Source organism: Photinus pyralis, unplaced genomic scaffold (genome assembly GCF_008802855.1).
Source record: "Photinus pyralis isolate 1611_PpyrPB1 unplaced genomic scaffold, Ppyr1.3 Ppyr1.4_LG5, whole genome shotgun sequence".
Classification (NCBI taxonomy): Eukaryota; Metazoa; Arthropoda; class Insecta; order Coleoptera; family Lampyridae; genus Photinus; species Photinus pyralis.
In genome coordinates this window covers 44,738,381-44,756,662 of record NW_022170596.1, presented here as the reverse complement: position 1 = coordinate 44,756,662, position 18,282 = coordinate 44,738,381, and the positions used below count along the sequence as shown (strand labels likewise).

Sequence of the window (18,282 nt, the reverse complement as noted above, 5' to 3'; positions counted from 1 at the left end):
ACGGTTTAATTAATAGCCAAAAATGATATTAACTGTTGTACAGTATACCGAGTAATAACCATAATTGTACAAGAAATAATAACCCTAGCAGTGAATGGCAAAAACGAACGTTTGCTATTCGTTTGGAGTAAATGTCCAAATTCAGGTTCAAATAAAAGAAAGAACACCTAACTTAATTAGGTATTCCAGAGAGACTCATTCCCATTCGTCAAATTACAATTTTTCTGGATGCATATTAAAATAGCAAAAACGCGTAGGTACACATCGCATAGCAGTTGCGCCCTAACAATAAATTAATGCTAAGCGAATCTCAAAAATGCCACTTACCGTATCACTATCGTTGCTGAAATCCCATGAGGGAGCGGGTGAGGCCGATCTGCTGCAGTAATCGAGGTATTGTTGGATAGGTGATTCGTCGAGTGGTTGATCTTCGGGGATGCTTGCGAAGGGTTGTCCACGACAGCGGGGTACAGGGGAGGTTGGGGGTCCGGCGCCCTCGCCCGAGGGCCCGCTTGATACAACTGTCACATTGAAGCGACGTGCTGAGTTGGCGGGAGGTTGAACACCTAATCAACAAAATAAACTGCATTAATTTCTAGTGTGAAGTAAATCAAAGGAAATTTTTAGGACAAGATACGGATTTCATTACTCCGAAGTGGCGAATAAGAAGTGGCGATTTACGCGAAAGTATTAACGCAATTTCAGCGGAAAAAAACTTGCAACGTTTTTTTTATGGAAGGAGTTGTAATATTTTTTTACATTCAACATTTAAAATTTATATTTCATTTAGTAACTATTACGCCATCAATATATTTCCTCTGTAAATCTGTTTAGTTTAGATGCAATTAGTTGAGTGTTATAGATTTCATTTACCTTAGTTCCTTCTTTTGTCATTAGAGGTCACGACATGTACCTTTCTGCAAAAGTCCCTAAATATAGAAAGTACCGCAATCTATTGGGCTCGTGTGTTAGAGAGAGAACGCATGATTTTTGCCCAAAAATGGCGGAAGTTACCAGATTCTAGTAACTTTAATGTTAGGGATTGTTCCACCTGTTTGGAGATATCTGTGTATATTTTTTTTGCACTCCTTCGTTCTAAATCGCGTTTTCCCAATAAAACACGAACGTCGGGAACGTCAATTCATCATCATAAACTAATAAGTAGTATGATGGAAGAGTAAAAAAGAAAATATAAATACACTTTACATCATTCCCTGTAGGTAGTACACGGGCAAAAATAAGCTTAAACCAGAAGTTTTGAACAATAAATTGACATTTTAAATTTCTAGATTTCTACTTTATCGGCATAGAGGACTTGATTTTTTCAAAAGAATTATAATGTCGCAAAACTCTCGCGAAAAAGACTTGAATTTATGTAAATTCGATTTAACTAATCCGTGCAAAAAATAGAATACATGTTACGTGCGTGAACACTGAACAGTATTTGTTTGATTCGCGCGAGATGCGTCGCTCGTGCGCGTTGCGCACTCGCGCCGCCAAACTTCGCAAATAACTGTTCCCGCACTAATAATGTAAATAACTATTATAAAACATGACAGTACTATGAAGTTAGGTTATAAAAAATTACAGCTATTCAGTTTTTATTTGTCAATTTTTTTAAGTTGGCAGCAAATTTGCCCAAAAATGGCGGATGATTGCGGTACTTTCTATATCTAGTGACTTTACTTTCTGCAATTAATTTTATCCCTTTTTTTTTAATCCTGGCCTGCGTACAACCTGTACTTTATGGTGGTTATTTGTAAAAGAAATGTAATACGCCTTTATTTTACACTTATGTCTACTTGAAAAGGGCGTTTTGTATTGGTTAATGTAATATTTTCTTTGGAGTTTTCCACTCTTTCTGGTGTATTGCTTAGTTTGCCTTTGGAAGTTCAAGTTAAGTACGATCTCCCATGTAAACAAAAATTCCAAAGGTAACTCGACAGCAACTGATTTTTGATGGCATAGTACGACATAATATAGATAGACCTACATCGAAATTATTAATTGAAAACTTGATTTATAACTGCAAGTACTACCATTTACCATGTTTCGAAACCATGTGTTCTATGTTAGATTTTTGAATTAAATTGATTTCCCTAGTTCCAACATCATTACGTGAAATTGATTTCGGGAAGAAGGGAAAGGGCAGTAAGTCATTGACAAAAGTAATGATCGCCGAATAGGTAAATCGTTGCTCTAAACACAGAACCATTGCAAGGTTGACGTCAGAAATCCCAGCAAGACCAAAATTTCCAAAAAACACGCACATGCGAACAAAAACGCAGTAAGATCACTTGTAAGTTTTGAAACAAACTAATTTTGATTTATGAACACACAAAAATACTAAAAGTGTGCAGAACGTTAAAAAGCGGAAGAGTGACCGCCGTCATGTAATAAACTTTGTTATGTTAAGACAAGCCATACATATTTGTGACAACTACTAAGGGCAGGAGATCTGACCAGAACACCCCCTTATTATACCCACACAGTAGCACTAATCATTAAAAGTATTTTTTATGCACATGCTATCTATAACATTTTTACGTTCATTGTGATTTCTGAATGAGTACTTTCTACAATTAGCGATCAAAATAAATAAGGATGTTTATGTATTGCATTTGGCTGCCATTCAAGTAGCGCAAAATACACTTTTACATCGGATAAATTATCGTTCACGGCATTTGTTGACAGTTAGAAATTATTATTAGTCACAGGTCAAACTTTAGTGGAAGTAAACAATAAAAAATATGGTATTCATTGGAAGTTCAATGATATCAAAAACAAATATTAGATGAAAGTGTCGCAGGTAATTTCTGTTTGACCATTCCGCTGTAGAAATGAGATTGTTGCAAGCGGGTGTCCACTGTCCCAAATTTCAAAATCGACAAATGAGACATCCTGTATTTTATTCGATTTTTGTAATCTACGTTAAGTTCTAAGATAAATGTATTGAAGATGGATGTAGCGTGTGTCCTATTTTGGTTGAGATTACAGTGCATCTCAGCTGTTTCTAATGATAGAGACTAGCGGTTTTCGGGACCCTGTACTGTACCACTTTTTTGTGAAACTTTTAATACCACAAACAGAATCAATCTATAGATAGGTTTGTTTCTGAGATGGAGGGTGAAAACGAAAAGTTTGACTTTTTGAAATGTTATCATGTCTTACTACCCATGTACGAGTATAAGATAGAAAAAAGGTAAAAACTGTTTGTTTTAGATATTTTTACGTAGAATCCAGTGGCGTGGTCAAATAGATTTAAAACAAATTTTTCTTTACCTTCAAATAAGTAATGCCCACCTTGTTTGTATAAGATCGCGCCATAGACAACCTGTTACAAAATAACTACCGAAACATTTTTTTAGTAATTGGTCATTATTCGTTGATATATGGCTGCCTACATACGTATTCTCTTCCACTGATTGCATGATGCTATGTAAACATACTTTAGGGATGATGTCATAATATATCGATTACGTGCGCGTAAACGAAGGAAAATTATATTACATATTTGTTTTTGCATGATCAACAACATTTGTATAATTATTGAAATGCGCTTTTCACGTCTTTTTGCTCAGACTGAAGCTATTAAGTAATCTCTATTTGGTATAGTTATCAAGATACATAGCCCCAAATTTGGATTCTTTCAAAATTCAAAATCCTTTATCTAGAAAACGGTACACCGGGTGGTGCCTAGCGCGACGCAGCATAGGGATTTCAATAGTAATTTCTTTATAGTCAATTACTAGCTCCCCTAGTTATTTTAGAGCAAAAGTCTAAATACGATTTTTTTAGAGAAACAAATACTGCATCTGTTCATACTATTAGTTATAATTTTCCCTTTTTCAAAACCGTAGAAATCGACAAATTGAGAAGGTTCATTTTACAATAAATCAAATATGCCTTGGAATTTCCAAACAAACAGCGATCACGTTTCATTATTTGCCTTTGACGTATATTAAATTTATACTTGTTTATAAATTAGTTAAAGAACTGCAAGAGCAATAACGTTCAAAATGTCCGTCAAAACCATCAGGAAAACGACAATACATCCAACGTTTTGGCTGCAGTAGCGGAAAATCCGAATATAAGTTTACGAACAAATCTTCTTCAAATCAGTTTTTTTTCTTCCGTTTATGTAGGTACCCTGGTTCCAAAAATGATAAACAAATAGTATCTAATGCAGATGCAGCATACATTCTGTAAAAAAACATTACCCTAAGATGCCTTTTATTGCGTCGGTTAGTTGAAACAGAATTAAATATGAAAATCGTTCGACGTCAAACAACGTTAATTTAGACGCGATGCGCTTCTAGTTTGTTGAAAGATTCCAAAGCATCACTGATTTATAAAAATGTAATTTTTTATTTTCTCGATTTCTACGGTTTTGAAAAATGGAAAATTATAAGTAATAGTATGAACAGATGCAGTATTTTTTTCTCTAAAAAAACGTATTTAGACTTTTGCTGTAAAATAATTTGGGGATCTAGTAATTGACTATAAAGAAATTACCATTGAAATCCCTATGCTGCGTTGCGCTAGGCACCACCCTGTATATTATTGTAGATCTATCTTCTATAGATTTGTCTTAGAATTTAACGTAGAATCTAAAATGGAATAAATGTAGAAAATCTCCCATTTAAAAGTTTCAAGTTGGAGGCCGGGGACGCCTTTTGAGACACCTTGGATAAATAATACTATCTACCTATTGGAAAAATTTTACTTGGGCCAAACAACTTTCATATTAAACTTCTTTTTGCAAAACCTGATGTCGTTTTGAGTGGCCTACTGTTTAAAAGCATTTATTGGAAAGCACGGCTTGTTTGAATCTAGCTCTTTTTCGCTTCATTTAAATTTAACGCTACCGTCTTATGAGTGACGTTTTCCATTGCATGCTCATGCAGTCATCTGCAACGATGTAAATCGTTGTAAACACGCAAATGTAAAACATTCTCACGAAATTCGCGTCGGAGAGAGAGCGTAGCTTTGGATGACTATCCACTAATTTGAGGTAAAACGCGAAGTATTGACCATAGATTACGTGCGTCAGCAGATATAATGACGAAACTACAAAAAAGGGGTTATCCTTTACGTAATTTATACGACATTTGAAGGAAATCGATGGAAAATTTCGGTCTAATCCAAACGCAATTTTCTAAATGACCACAATGTATGAAGTAGGTACCTACATTATCAATAATAATTTATTTAGCCTTTACTGAAAGAGCATTGATTTGGGATAATAGAAAGTGTAAAAAATGCCTGAAATGGTGATGGGTTTCCAATAATTTCAATGGGATAAAATACTCGTATTTTGATTGGAGTATTAGACCGTATAATCGTTTTGCGAGTGATGTACATACTCGTTTATCGATTTGACTTTTGATACAATTTCTACCACCTACAGTGAGTTTTTTTTAAATGCGAACATAGGAGTTTGCATGCAATGTAATTTCCCTATGTTCGATTTTAAAAAAAAACACATCAATCTATGAGGTGTGCGCGGTTCACATTCCCAAATCGCGCAACTTGTGTGACTATGAACAGCAACTCTATAGTCTTTATGATGAAGAGCATTCGGTAAGATTTTTTTAAAGAAGCTATGTGAGGCCATAGCAACTTTAGGATACATTTTTCTTAAACTTACGATAACTTGACCTCACAGGCCACGCACTGACACCACAACTCATTGTGAACCAACCTTCAACTATTTGTAGGTCATGTGCACCTGGTATTCTACTAATTTGATCTATTCAATACATAAATGAAGAAAATAAGCAAATAAATACCGAAAACAATTACAATAAATGTTCGAATGTCCTCCTTGACATTCTAAGCAATAACCTAACCGATTTCGTAATTAAATTTGACGGCGGTATTTTTAAAAATGTGACAGCTGTCAATTGTATCTACTACTCATTTGAACTACTCAATAGATTGATGTGTTTTTTTTAAATCGAACATAGGGAAATTACATTGCCATGCCCATACATTCCTTTGTAGTTAAATTTTTGTGTGTATTCAGACATAATCTATGGGCTTATTTTCTTGTGACATACGAGTAAGTATTAATTATATCCAAGGCAGTGATTTTATGCAAATGCATGTTTTAAATTAATAACATGCCATGTGTGTGCTTTTGGATCTGGGCTGATCAACTTGAATAGAGTTCAAATAACCCAATTAATTTTTGCATATTTTGCATATTTCAGTGCCCTTGTGCATAAAATATTATCAAGAGCATATTCAATCATTTTTGATCCCTGTGTAGTTATTTCTAAAGAATTGTTGTCTCTGGCCTATTATAAAATTGCAAAGCAAGAAACTTTTGCGCTTTCCTGTTCATAAGTCGACGCCACGGGTTTTGTGTATCTTAGTGAGTCATAAATTCCGACGATTGCATAAAAAGCTTGCAGTTTTTACGTCTGAATTTGTAGTCGCAGCCGTAATTATTAGTTTTTCTTTGGAGTTTTACGAAGCAGTACCTACTTAGCAGCATTTTCCTTCTCGGCGTTATCAAAGGGTAGTGTAAGTTGAAATTAATTAGTTTTTAGTTATATTTTGTGCATTTTTTTTTTAAATATATTATGAAGTTGTTGCAACCTGTTGTTTTAAATACCAAAATTTGTGGAAAAATTGTGCATTTTAAAAGAACATGATGCATATTTGGTGCATAATTATCACTATTTTTGTGCATATATATGCGCATATTTCTACATGTTGTAGTGCATATTATTCCTTGCCTTGATTATATCCATTATCCGCAGTACAAAGTTGCCATTTAATATGAAAGATAAAGTGATTTCTGGTGCTTAGTCTACGCACAGTACGCGTACAGCCTTCGCCTAGAGTCTAGAGTTCTAGACTGTCTAATGAAAACCAAAACTGGGTATCCAATGTTATTCAGATGGTAAAGCAAAGCAAAGTTACGATTCATAACACCACGATACGGCTGCCGCACAGTCGCCGCGCAGTCTCTTTAATGGTAACCGGCCTTTAATAGTTAACAAATGAAAATTACTCCCTTTTTGCTGCTTTTATTTTAAAATATAAGATTTATTATCGTATCTCCTATCGACCGAACGCGTTTTTCATTACGCTCTTAATGCCCTTCAATTGTTTGCATTGAACTGTTATTGCAAATGAAACATACTCCGTTTAGGGTATTTGGCTCAAAGTATTGGCTGATTGGCCTTCCGTCTGTCACACGTAGATACATTTCTAGACGATTGAACCAATGTGGGCGATATGAGACTGATTTGAAAGGGAGTGGCGCAAGGGTCCGGTGGTACCGATATTATTGCTTTTGCGCATGCACAGTGTCAAGAATTTGGTTTGACACAATATGTGCACTGCTAACTTTTATATTTGTATAATTGTTTGATTTGCAGGATCAATATGATGTGATGAAAAATTGTGACCGTATAATAATAAATGTCAGTTTCATTTAAAAATTCTCGTTCAAAACTAACTTTTGTGAAACTGAACAGACTTCGACGATAGGCGGTTCATTTGAAAGAGAATTGGGCAAGAATCTCGTGCTCGTGCCTACCGACATTTTTTCCCAGCTCTAGCATTAAATTAGTAGGAGGAAAATACGCTCTCTTCTTTATGTTTGCAAAATGACTTTTTAACTTATGTACAAATTGCCCCACAAAAAACACAAAGATTGTAACATGTGCCTTTGTTGTTAATGACTTTATATGCGTTGGTTATTTATCGTTAATTTAAACCTACATTTTTTATGTATCTTTATGCCCTTGTATTGTTGCATATATTTATTGTAGCGGGTATTCCGCGTGTGGACCTATTGTCCATATTTATTAATTGTTACAAATTTTCTATTGCATTTATCGATTATGCGAGTAGGTATTCCAAAGCTAATTCCACACAATATTGGTTCTCTTTTACCGGAAATTGGACGGATTCGTATGGTACCGACTATGCAAAACGTACTTACTTACTAATAGCGCATTCCGTCAGTTACACAAAGCAAGAGTACATTCAACGGAACGTTACAAGGTGTGGCCAAGTATGAACTGCTCATCAATTTACAATCAAACAATTATCACAGAGCAAATGGAAATTATTTCTAGTTTTTTTGCAAGAGCGCCGTCCTATTTGGAAACGTATTGCAGAACATGAAATAGGCTAAAGCTGCTGTTTTTTAATAAAATGCCTCATAAATCCGTTAAATGATCTGATTTAGCAAATCTCGACGGATTTTCGCTTAAATGTCTGTCGTGACTCGTGCCACAGGTGGAGCTCACATATAACCTATTAACCTCTATTTTTTGGAATCAGTAAAGTTAAAGTGAAAGTATTGTATGGGGAGTGTGTGAAAGATACCGTTTTTCATAAATTTGGACATACCTTGAAGAAATTATTACCCTATAGGACTAATACTAATGAACAAATACCTAAGTATATTCAATATGAGTGTGAATGCAACATACATTGAGTGTAACAATTAATTATTAAACTATGGTTCCGTTCTCTGGGAACAACATTCCTGATTTGTGTCTGATAGATAGTTTTCAAAAAGGCACTAATATTATGAATCTTTTAATTTGGCGCTTGGTTGTGTTGTACTTTTACATAATCTATACGTATAGGCACCCAACATATAATTGATTGACATCAAGGCATTGACGTTAGCGTCGTACGTAAGGAAGCATAAATAAACGCCTGACGTCCCTTTAGGTGGGCAATGCATTATTTGCATATCAGGAACAGAATAAATCGGGCAGCTGCCAAGCACACAGTAAAAACACATTTTTTTCCGTACCAGAACATTTGAAGCGAAAATAAGCTTTACAGCCTCAACAAATTTGAGTGGGCATTCCTCATTTCACGCATATCTATAAATACGCCACAAAGATTTCTAAATATAAATCTTACTTTTGAAATAGTGAAACAAAAAAACACCTGGGAAATACTTGGCACTACTATACTTCAAAAACAATTCCTCGTACAAAAAATATAGAAATGCGCAAAATTATATAATATCCAGACGAACTGTGATGTGAGTCAATGAAATGCTATAAATGGCCGTTAGATATCAAAAAATTATTCCATGTGATACAACATAATGATCTAAATATAGGTGACACGATCATACAATCACTAATCTTTAGTTTTACTCCTACAAATTTCATTTATCTCTTATCATTGATGAAAATATCCGGACGTTTCAAACACGTGTCATTTAAATTTTAATGTGAAATAATAAAAAAAAAAACTTCTAATTGTTATAGCTATTTAGTCGTATTCAGGTACTAACAGCCTCCTTTCCATTATTTTATATCATCTTAGATAGCTAAGCCTTCATGTTAACAGCTCAGTTGAGTTGTAGCAATATTACAGATGATGGTTACACTGACCAAAAGGTCAAGTGATGATTCAGAATATTTTTGGGATAACATTTCTATGCGGTTATCGTAGGAAACTAAAAATAATTTATAGCATATAATGTATCCATCCTAACTCGATGTAACAGAGGTGGTGGAGGGGACCAAAAACTCTTTTTTTTTTCAAAAGTACACAAGTCTCAAAGTAGATATACACAATCGTCTGAGAGCGAGCTCGTCTGAGAGGTACACTATCAAAAGTTTCAAAATAGATCTTTCTTTAATTTTGTTCTTAATTATCATAGAAGAGAGAAGGATGCAACTTGTGGCTTTAGGTACCTAAGTTTCGGGTATAATTTTGTGACAATATTTTAAAAATTCCTACTCAAGATGCCTAAACGGGGGTGCGGAGAACAGTCTGAACTCAACGAAGAAAAATCCATTTTTTAAAATGGCCGGACCACAAAAATGTCTAGAGTTTCATAAAACTTGGTCGTTAACGGTCATGTGTATTATGTTAGTGTAGCCAAAGTTGGAAAGTGTTGGTTTCAACAGGATGGTGCACCCGGGCACAACGCCCGAACCGTGCGAGAATACCTACCGGACAAATTTGTTGCAAAATGGAAAATCTGTCCCATAGATATTCTGTATTTACTTTCAAGTCGGAAAAGAAAAAAAAACGGAAAAAAAGGGGTTGCGATCACACATTGCTAAACTTGCTCAACAGTTGCGTGGTCGCCTTCAAGATATATGGAACCGTTTCACTCAAGTAAAATCTCAAACTTAATACTACTATACTATTCCAAGATGCAATGCTCAAAAATTGATGTAACACAATGGCAGCTTTTTTAAAATGATTGTCTTCGTTTATTAGCTAGATATTTATTCTTCTTTCCTAAAAGTTTTCAACGTTTGACTAAAAATTTAGTTTCATGTGTTAAAAACATAAAAAACCAATCCCCTATTATCTTAAACTGCATAAATTTTATCACATTTCCCCTTAAACTAATACAATTTCCTAAAGAATACATTTTTAAATGTAGATGGGTCAACTTCACTGAGACGAGGCTCCTATAAGTAGTGGAGGCGAACGTAGATCTCAATTGAAAATTCAAATTTTTGCAATTTTAAATGATCTCGATTTTCGAGGGTAAACTGGCAAAACTTTTTTTTGATCTATATAGAACTGTAGAATTTGTTGGAATTTTCTGGGGATAACTTTGCGGAACTTCTTTTCAAAATTTACCTCGAACTGATCTAGAAGTATTGTTAGTGCAAATGGAAGTAGCAGAAGATATTGAATTTTGAGAAAATGAGGTGTTGTGGGAAGTTGGTACGTTGTTTCTTGACTTGGACTGCAATTATTTGAAGCGAGCTGTGCGTATATTGTCGTGAATAGTTCACAATAAATAGGTAGGGCAGTACAATAAAACAACTTAGTATTCCATAGAATACATTAACTAATAACCAGATTACATGAGCACTTAGATAGATGTCCTCAAGGATAAGTTACGCATAAAAATAAATACTTGTTTGATTTGTGCACCAAAACCATCATTGTTGCTCTTCAGAATGGATCAAGACCAGGTATAAAAGTGATCCCATTCCCTTAACCATAGTGAGAATTTACCAACGCTAAGTGAACTCACTAATATTGTGTATGGGAATGAGGTCATCGGATTCGAAGACAAATTTTGGTAGAAATCTTAAATATTTCATAGAGACATGCAACTTTTTTTTAGAAATAATCAATATTGTAATCGTTCACCTTTATTTCGTTACAGTTTATTCTTCGTGTTTCCTGAAGATCAATATTCAAAGTTCAAATGAGTAATAACGCAATTAAGTTTTCAAGTTGTTAAACTACCGCACAATGCTAAAGATCGTTATTTGCACAGTAGGTACTGTTTGATTTAATGAGTAAAATATGCACAAGGATTATGAATAATTTAATTACCTGAACGTGGCTGTTTACGCCACGATGATTTCCGGGACGACGTTTTGGCGGTGTTTAAGCCATCATCACAAAATATTGCAGCACAATTTTTTGAACAGTCGCCTGTGCACTAAAAGTACCCCTCGTTTCATCACAATAATTATTAAATTAAAAGCTTTAACACATACAACACCCAAAGTTCATTACATGAAAGTGCGTTATATTCGTGATAGAGCTAAAAAAATTAAATACATACTTCCTCATTTCTGCTTTCATAAATCAATACCAGTGACCTTGATAATTTTACACAAAGTCACATAATAGCGTAAACTAATAGAAATTTACAGCACTACGACACTTAAAATAATTTTAAAACAAACTTCCTACGGTAACGAAAAAACACTGAATCCACCTTGCTGGTGTTGAAATCAACTTATTGAAGGTGCAATAGATAAAAAAATTGGCTACATCCCATTGGAATCATTTCGTAATTAAGTACATTTGAAAATTACTACAACTGCAAGGACCAATTTCAAAAACAACGAGATTGCGTTAACTTGAACTGTTTTTATTTTCAATGGGGAAGTGTATATTTAACCATTTTTCGAAACATCACGAATATTTGCGGTGTTTGATCGTGTTTCAATGCAAATAGCACGTTACGTTAAACTTACATACATTTAACCACACTTTTTCAGGTAAATTATATTAGAGATTTCGATAAAATCCACTAAAATCCCGACCTGGCTTATATTCGATTCACTACAGTTAACAGAAGCGCCACCGCGACTGGGTCGTCAACTATAAAGCGCCGCGACGTCTCTAAATCTAAAACACACTTTAAATAGAACAATAAGGTTTGCTTACTGTATGACGATAAAACAACGATCTAAGCACAGTTTCCACTACATTATGAATTTTAGTCACTTCTACATAAAATCGGGATAAAATTAGATTGAAAATGTTCCATTAGAACAGAGTAAGGCGGGAAAATTTATGTTTATTTGAATGGAAACTCTTGGGGTTCATTATTTTATAGATTTTCCAATTTGAGGGTTACATGCATTTACAAATCTTAAACATTAAAACTCCTTTTCACTGAAATTGCCTATTAGGTAAAACCATATATCATGCTCTAAACTATCTCCACTGCGGCAAAACGTACTAGTTTCTCGGTTTAAGTAAATGGTGAAATATTAGACAACAGTCCATTCATTTGTAAAACAAAATTGGAAATTGCAGTGGATAATGTTTGCATCATTATTTATGCAAAATTATACTGTTGTGTACCTGTATACGTATAAACTATACGGGTACGGGATATTCCAGGCTCTTCGGCAAAAGGGCTTGGAACAGTTGCTCTTAGATTTGTTGCACCTCTTTACATCAGCCTCCTTGGCTTTAGGGCAGGGACCCGGACCGGACCGAAAAAGAACCGAAAAGCGGTAATCGATCTAAAGCTGACATCAGCTTCTTCCTTGGTCAGCATAGCATCGTGTTTTAGATGTGTTAAGATGAGCGGGCTCTGAATCTAGTTGCGAAAGAAAGAGGGTAGGCACAATATGGACCTTCGGTGTGGCTAAGTGCTTCCTGGTCGAGCTCCCCTCATGAACATCAGATAGATAGAATATAACATGTACCTACTTCTAGAATAACCGAAATAATTACTACGCCAACAGCAGTTATATTAATGTTAGGGTAGTTCCCTTTGTGCTACTTTACAGGAAAGAAATCGATTTTGGACTTTGTGCGCTGATCCCTGGTACGCCCAAATTACGGAAACAACGGGGTTTTTATTTTGACCACAAACCCACATCCAGATTTGTTATTTTTTTTCTATACCATTGCCATTGGATAGCTTAAGATAGATTTAGTTACAATTCTTGTAGAAGTATACCAACCTTATAAGGCAATAGATGGTAAACTTTTACCTAAATATTGGAAATACCATGGAACATGCAAAGAACATTTCTTTTTTCACCCTTTTGGCATTTACATATAGTGTTTAATTTTTTTTTTTGTGCCTATAGCCATGTATTTTCCTTACTTTTTTACCATCAGTTCATTTGTAAAATGCCCAAATAAACACATTATATTAATTAATGAATGACAAGAGGATGATTAAGACTAAGAGTGTATAACGCTTTGGTAAATAACTAAGGATCAGAAGGTCATGCGCAAGTACCTATGTCGGTGGAAATTGATTGTTGGAAATCTGTTAGAACACCTTCGAGGGATTGATTGGAACTGCGGAGTTTATGTTACTCTAATCTGTATTTGCTTGAAGTTGAGGATCTTGTAAAGTGTGACAGATAATTTAATCCATGATTTAATGAAGTCCCTTTTGGACTGATTACTCTAGATACCATTCAGTCGCAAATACATCATATCAAAATCTGATAGTGTAGTGCTACAGAATAATTTTCGTTGATTGTTTGTGTATGGTTATTGTGTAGATACTTAATTTTTAAATTTTCAACCTACCTCTTTTTTTTAGATTTTGTTCTAGATCTACTACTTTTGAATTGGTCGGTTGTGAAATACCTTCGGAATTTTGGTCACGTATCTGTCCTTTGAAGCCCAAAAACGCACAACTGGAGCCAATTAAATGTGTTTAAACAGAATTCCCTAGCTTAGACAATAGAAATGCCGATTTAAAAAAATCATTGAGATAGATACGTATCCAAAATAAAAATATCGGTTCAAGACAAATCAAAAAACCAAAAAATCGATTTCACAAAATTCGACTTAACTATAATCAATAGTGCAGCTCAGATAAACAAGCGTACCTGCATTTTTAGCGCATTTTTGAAAAAAAATACGCTGTTATATTCGTTATTGCTGGCAGGCCGGCTGTCCGCGTTAGATCTCCACAACTACAATAGCTAGAGACTTCAAATTTTCACTAAAAGCTTCCTGCTATAGTGTAGATGTGCAGGCACTAGTCTATTTTGAGTTACATTACTTGTGAGATAGATAATTGAAGAAAATAATTTCGATATGGGTTTCGGAGGTGCTATAATTTTACCGTTAGATAGCGCTACCAGTATAAAAACTTATTATTAAGGATCCTCAGATCCTTTATAGTTTTGTATTGTCGTCCGTCCGTCCGTCCGTCCGTCCGTCCGTGTGCGCTCTAACTCTTTTTAAAAGTGGCCGATTGTGTTGAAATTTGGTATACGGGTACGTTGGACATTAAGAACGGACGCTATTGATTTTCAGGAAGCTGGTTCAACAGGAACAAAAGTTATACGACTTCGAGTGAATCGGGAACAGGAAAAACTGCGAACTCAATATAATAAAAATTAACATATTTCATTCCCTAGGTCATGTATCGAGTTCGGACTTTCGCTAGATTATTCCCTATGACTCTTAGATGTGTAACAATTCAATATAACTCTTCTCTGTGGTCTCGGTCAAAAGTTTTAGAGCAAAATGTACCCAAAATTATTCTTTACACATGAATTTAGAGTTGTAAAAGCTTTCAAACGCATTATCTTGATGCTGAAAGAGTTGATAACGTGCACGTTTGATAACCGCATGTGTGTGATTCAAAAATGTTAAATTATTTTTCTGAGGCCACATGGATTTTGATCAAAATATGTCAAAATCGTTAATTATGCACCAAGATCGTTGGGAAAAGACTAGGCGCATTATCTCAATGCCCAAGACATGAATTTGATGAATTTTTGGCGAAAACGTGGATTTTGATCAAAACATGTCCAAATCGTTATTTATGCACCAAGATCGTTGGGAAAAAGATCAAGAGCATTATCTCAATGATCTAAACATGAATTTGATCTATTTTTATGGACCACATGGATTTTGATCAAAACATGTCAAAATCGTTATTTATGCCCCAAGATCGTTGGGAAAAAAACCAAGAGCATTATCTCAAAGCCCAAGACATGAATTTGATGCATTTTTGTTAACTATAAAATGTATTTTGTAAGATTAAAATAAATTGTCGTTAAAAGTGATTGTAATACTGAGGATCCTTCGATATTTCGTTGTATCGGTTTATTTACTTTGTGATTTGTTTTACAAAATGAAGACGTACCGTGAATTTAAATTAAATAATAGTTATTTATTTAATCAGTGGGATAACGGCCTCATTAACTTACGAATGCGACAATTGCGCATACGAGGGCGTTAGTCCGAGCTATTGTAAGAGCATGAGTATGTTAATGGCCGTTAGCCCAAGTATTAAATACAACTTTTTATCTGCGACTGTTCTTCTACTGCTAAAAACGAAAAATAAATTTGATGCATTTTTTTTAAATTTCAATCGAAGTAGCATAGTTAGCAGTTTTCGACGCCATAGAAATCCTAACGTCAAGAAAATTTGTACGTCAAAAATTTTGCTTCTGATTTCTTTGCTTATGTCATGAGTGAGTCTGGAACTCTTCCATCAGACGTTAATGTTTACAATATATAATCTTGATAGTTGATTTTTGATCATACATTGTTTTGACAAGGGCTTATCCCACCGAGTGTGGTAATTAAGTTCTTATCCCACTTAAAATGACCGGGATAAGTGAGAGTTATCCTACAGGCGCAGATAAAATTAATTATTTAACGCAGCCAAAATTACTCGTGAGATCGATAATTTTAAACTTCGCTAATAAAATACTGACCTGCATTACCAAAAATGCGCTTTAATCATGCATATGCTGATTTACAACTTGTTTACTCAGTAAAGTAAAAAAGTACTATATTAGTGAAATAAACAAAGGTTTTAATATGAAAGACATAAATAATTTAACACAGTAAATGTTTGAAATTAAGAATGGAGGAATTCTGGAGAAATGAGGAAGAAATTTGGGAAAACTTTAAGGAAATATTTCATAGAAATACAAATGGGGGAAATTTTGTACAATTTGGATTTCAGAGAAAAATCTGATCTGATCTGAATTGTGGAGAAAATGGGTAAATTCATGGCAATGCAACAACTCTTGTGGAAAAAATAGAGGAGAACAGATTGGAAGACAGATAATAATATTCTGGGGGAAAAAGGGAACTTTGGGAGATGAAAATTAAGAAATTCTAACCGAAGAGTTTTATAAAATACATAGCATTTATAAGGGTGTTCGTAAAAAAATTATTGAATATATGCAAATTTGGACGAAACAAACCAAGTTTCCTTGGTTTCCAAGTTTCGTATAACATTTGTACAAATTCGACGTCTTTGGATGAATTAAAGGGATACATATAGGTACATCGTGGGAGAATAGGATAAATTTTGATGGACCACGAAATGCTAGAGAAATGAGGAATGTTGTGGAAGTAAAACAAAATTCGGAGGGATACTAGGGAATTCGAAAATGAGCAGATCCTAATGAACTGCGATTACTCATTTTGTATAGAAGAAGAAATTTAAGTCAAAGAGAGGATAACAGCAAGTCTTGCGGAATGAAGAATTCTTGGCAAACATGATGTATCTTTGGGGAAATCTTTACAGAAGATCTTCTGGCGATATAGAGAGGAAATCTTAAAATTTTTGGTAATTGATCAATTGTAGGAAAATTAAGACATTGGGATCTGGAGGAATAATAATAATAATAATATAATAATGAAAACGGCCAACATCGTAAGAAGGTTCCTTAACCAATAACAAGCCACATCTGCACGACTTGGTCACGACCCGTCTCATGTACCACAACCACTATGTGTGAAAATAAACAAATAATAATAATATATTAGATTAAAAGGAGACACACCAATTAATCAAGTCAGTCATAGAGCTTGCAATGAATAACATATTCTTCTAGTGAATAAGGGGTACAATCAATGAGCAAACGTCTCACAGCTTTTTTAAATAAATGATACGATGTAATCGTTTTGATGTTAGAGGGTAAAACATTGAATAAAGTAGTACCTTTATACAGAACACCTTTTTGATATAAGGCACTACTATGTTTTTGAACCTTAAGTAAACAGTTTCGTAAAGGGTATTTATGATTTGCAACGTCGGTTGTAAAGTAACATCGATTACAGTATACGAAGCAGAGGATTGTATACACATAAATACCATACAAGGTCAGCATACCTTGTTCTTTGAAAATTGGTTTGCAACTGTCTCGGTACATTGCATTGTATATAATTCTAATCGCTCTTTTTTGTAATAAAAATATTCTGGCTAACCGATTGATTCCACTACCTCCCCAGAACATAATTCCGTATTTAAGAGTGGAATAAAAATATCCATAGTACATATTTTTTAGTATGTCTGTGCTACAATGCGATGAAGCTACTTTGAGTGCATAACATAGTTTAGATAACTTAGAACAAAGGAAGTCGATCTGTGTAGACCAATTTAACAATTGATCAAAATACAAACCTAATAATTTGCAATTATCAGTTGCGTTGGCAAGTAACTCGTTAAGCGGTAGTGCCTCTATGGAATCGATTTTAGAATGTAGAGATCGAAACAGTATAAAAGCTGTTTTCTCTTTATTGACCTTAAGTCCGTTTAATTCTGCCCAGTCTAAAATTGTTTTGTATAATGCACATAGTTTATGTCTAATATGTTCTATAGTAGTACCTAGAGTCGTCAGCATAAGATACAATGGTGGTGTTGTTATCAACCTTTTTAACATAATTATGAAGGTCATTTATGAAAATTAAAAACAAAGTGGGACCAAGTATAGAACCTTGTGGTACCCCACTGTTGATAGGAGATTCATCTGAATATATTTGCACACCTTCTTTGGTATGCACAACCTTTTGAGACCTACATGACAAATACGAAGCATACCAGTTTATAGATACACCTCGTATACCATAATTATAAAGTTTCGACAGCATAAGAGTCAATCTAGCGTTCTAGAGAATTATAAGATTTTCACGAAACTGTTGTTAAATCAAAGCCCTTTTTCTCTCTTCCTCCCTAGATTGTACATAAATGCCGGAAAATTTCGCACCCCCAATTATTTTGCTTTAATTACAAATGAATTCTACCAACGACAACAAATTTGGGTACGTAAGATTGCG

General features: G+C 34.4%; 2 protein-coding genes across 9 annotated transcripts in view; one reads left to right on the top strand and one right to left on the bottom strand.

Moving 5' to 3' along the window:
• Positions 1 to 18,282, top strand: part of LOC116172529 (5'-AMP-activated protein kinase subunit gamma-2) — a gene marked incomplete at its 5' end in the record, with an annotated part of 243,750 nt that overhangs the window by 45,711 nt on the left and 179,757 nt on the right.
• On the bottom strand, positions 199 to 12,138 carry LOC116172535. 8 transcript variants are annotated; one of them, XM_031489768.1, is made up of 4 exons: positions 11,964 to 12,138; positions 11,311 to 11,419; positions 328 to 566; positions 199 to 282 (listed from the first exon to the last, which is right to left on the bottom strand). In XM_031489768.1, the coding sequence occupies exons 1-4, from the start codon at positions 11,967 to 11,969 to the stop codon at positions 214 to 216; spliced, it is 423 nt and encodes a 140-aa protein (XP_031345628.1). In that variant the 5' UTR covers positions 11,970 to 12,138; the 3' UTR covers positions 199 to 213. The 8 variants fall into 8 exon arrangements, 1 of the variants encoding a protein (XP_031345628.1); XR_004145683.1 differs by lacking the exon at positions 199 to 282 and having other exon boundaries at positions 340 to 566; positions 11,968 to 12,137; XR_004145681.1 differs by lacking the exon at positions 199 to 282 and having other exon boundaries at positions 340 to 566; positions 11,311 to 11,464; positions 11,968 to 12,131.

Excerpts from the sequence above, each read along its gene's own strand:
- LOC116172535 (XM_031489768.1), bottom strand. Across the intron at positions 567-11,310 it reads GCGTAAACAGCCACGTTCAG|GTGTTCAACCTCCCGCCAAC; the intron begins GTAATTAAATTA and ends TTTGTTGATTAG. Across the intron at positions 283-327 it reads TCAGCAACGATAGTGATACG|GGCGCAACTGCTATGCGATG; the intron begins GTAAGTGGCATT and ends ATTTATTGTTAG.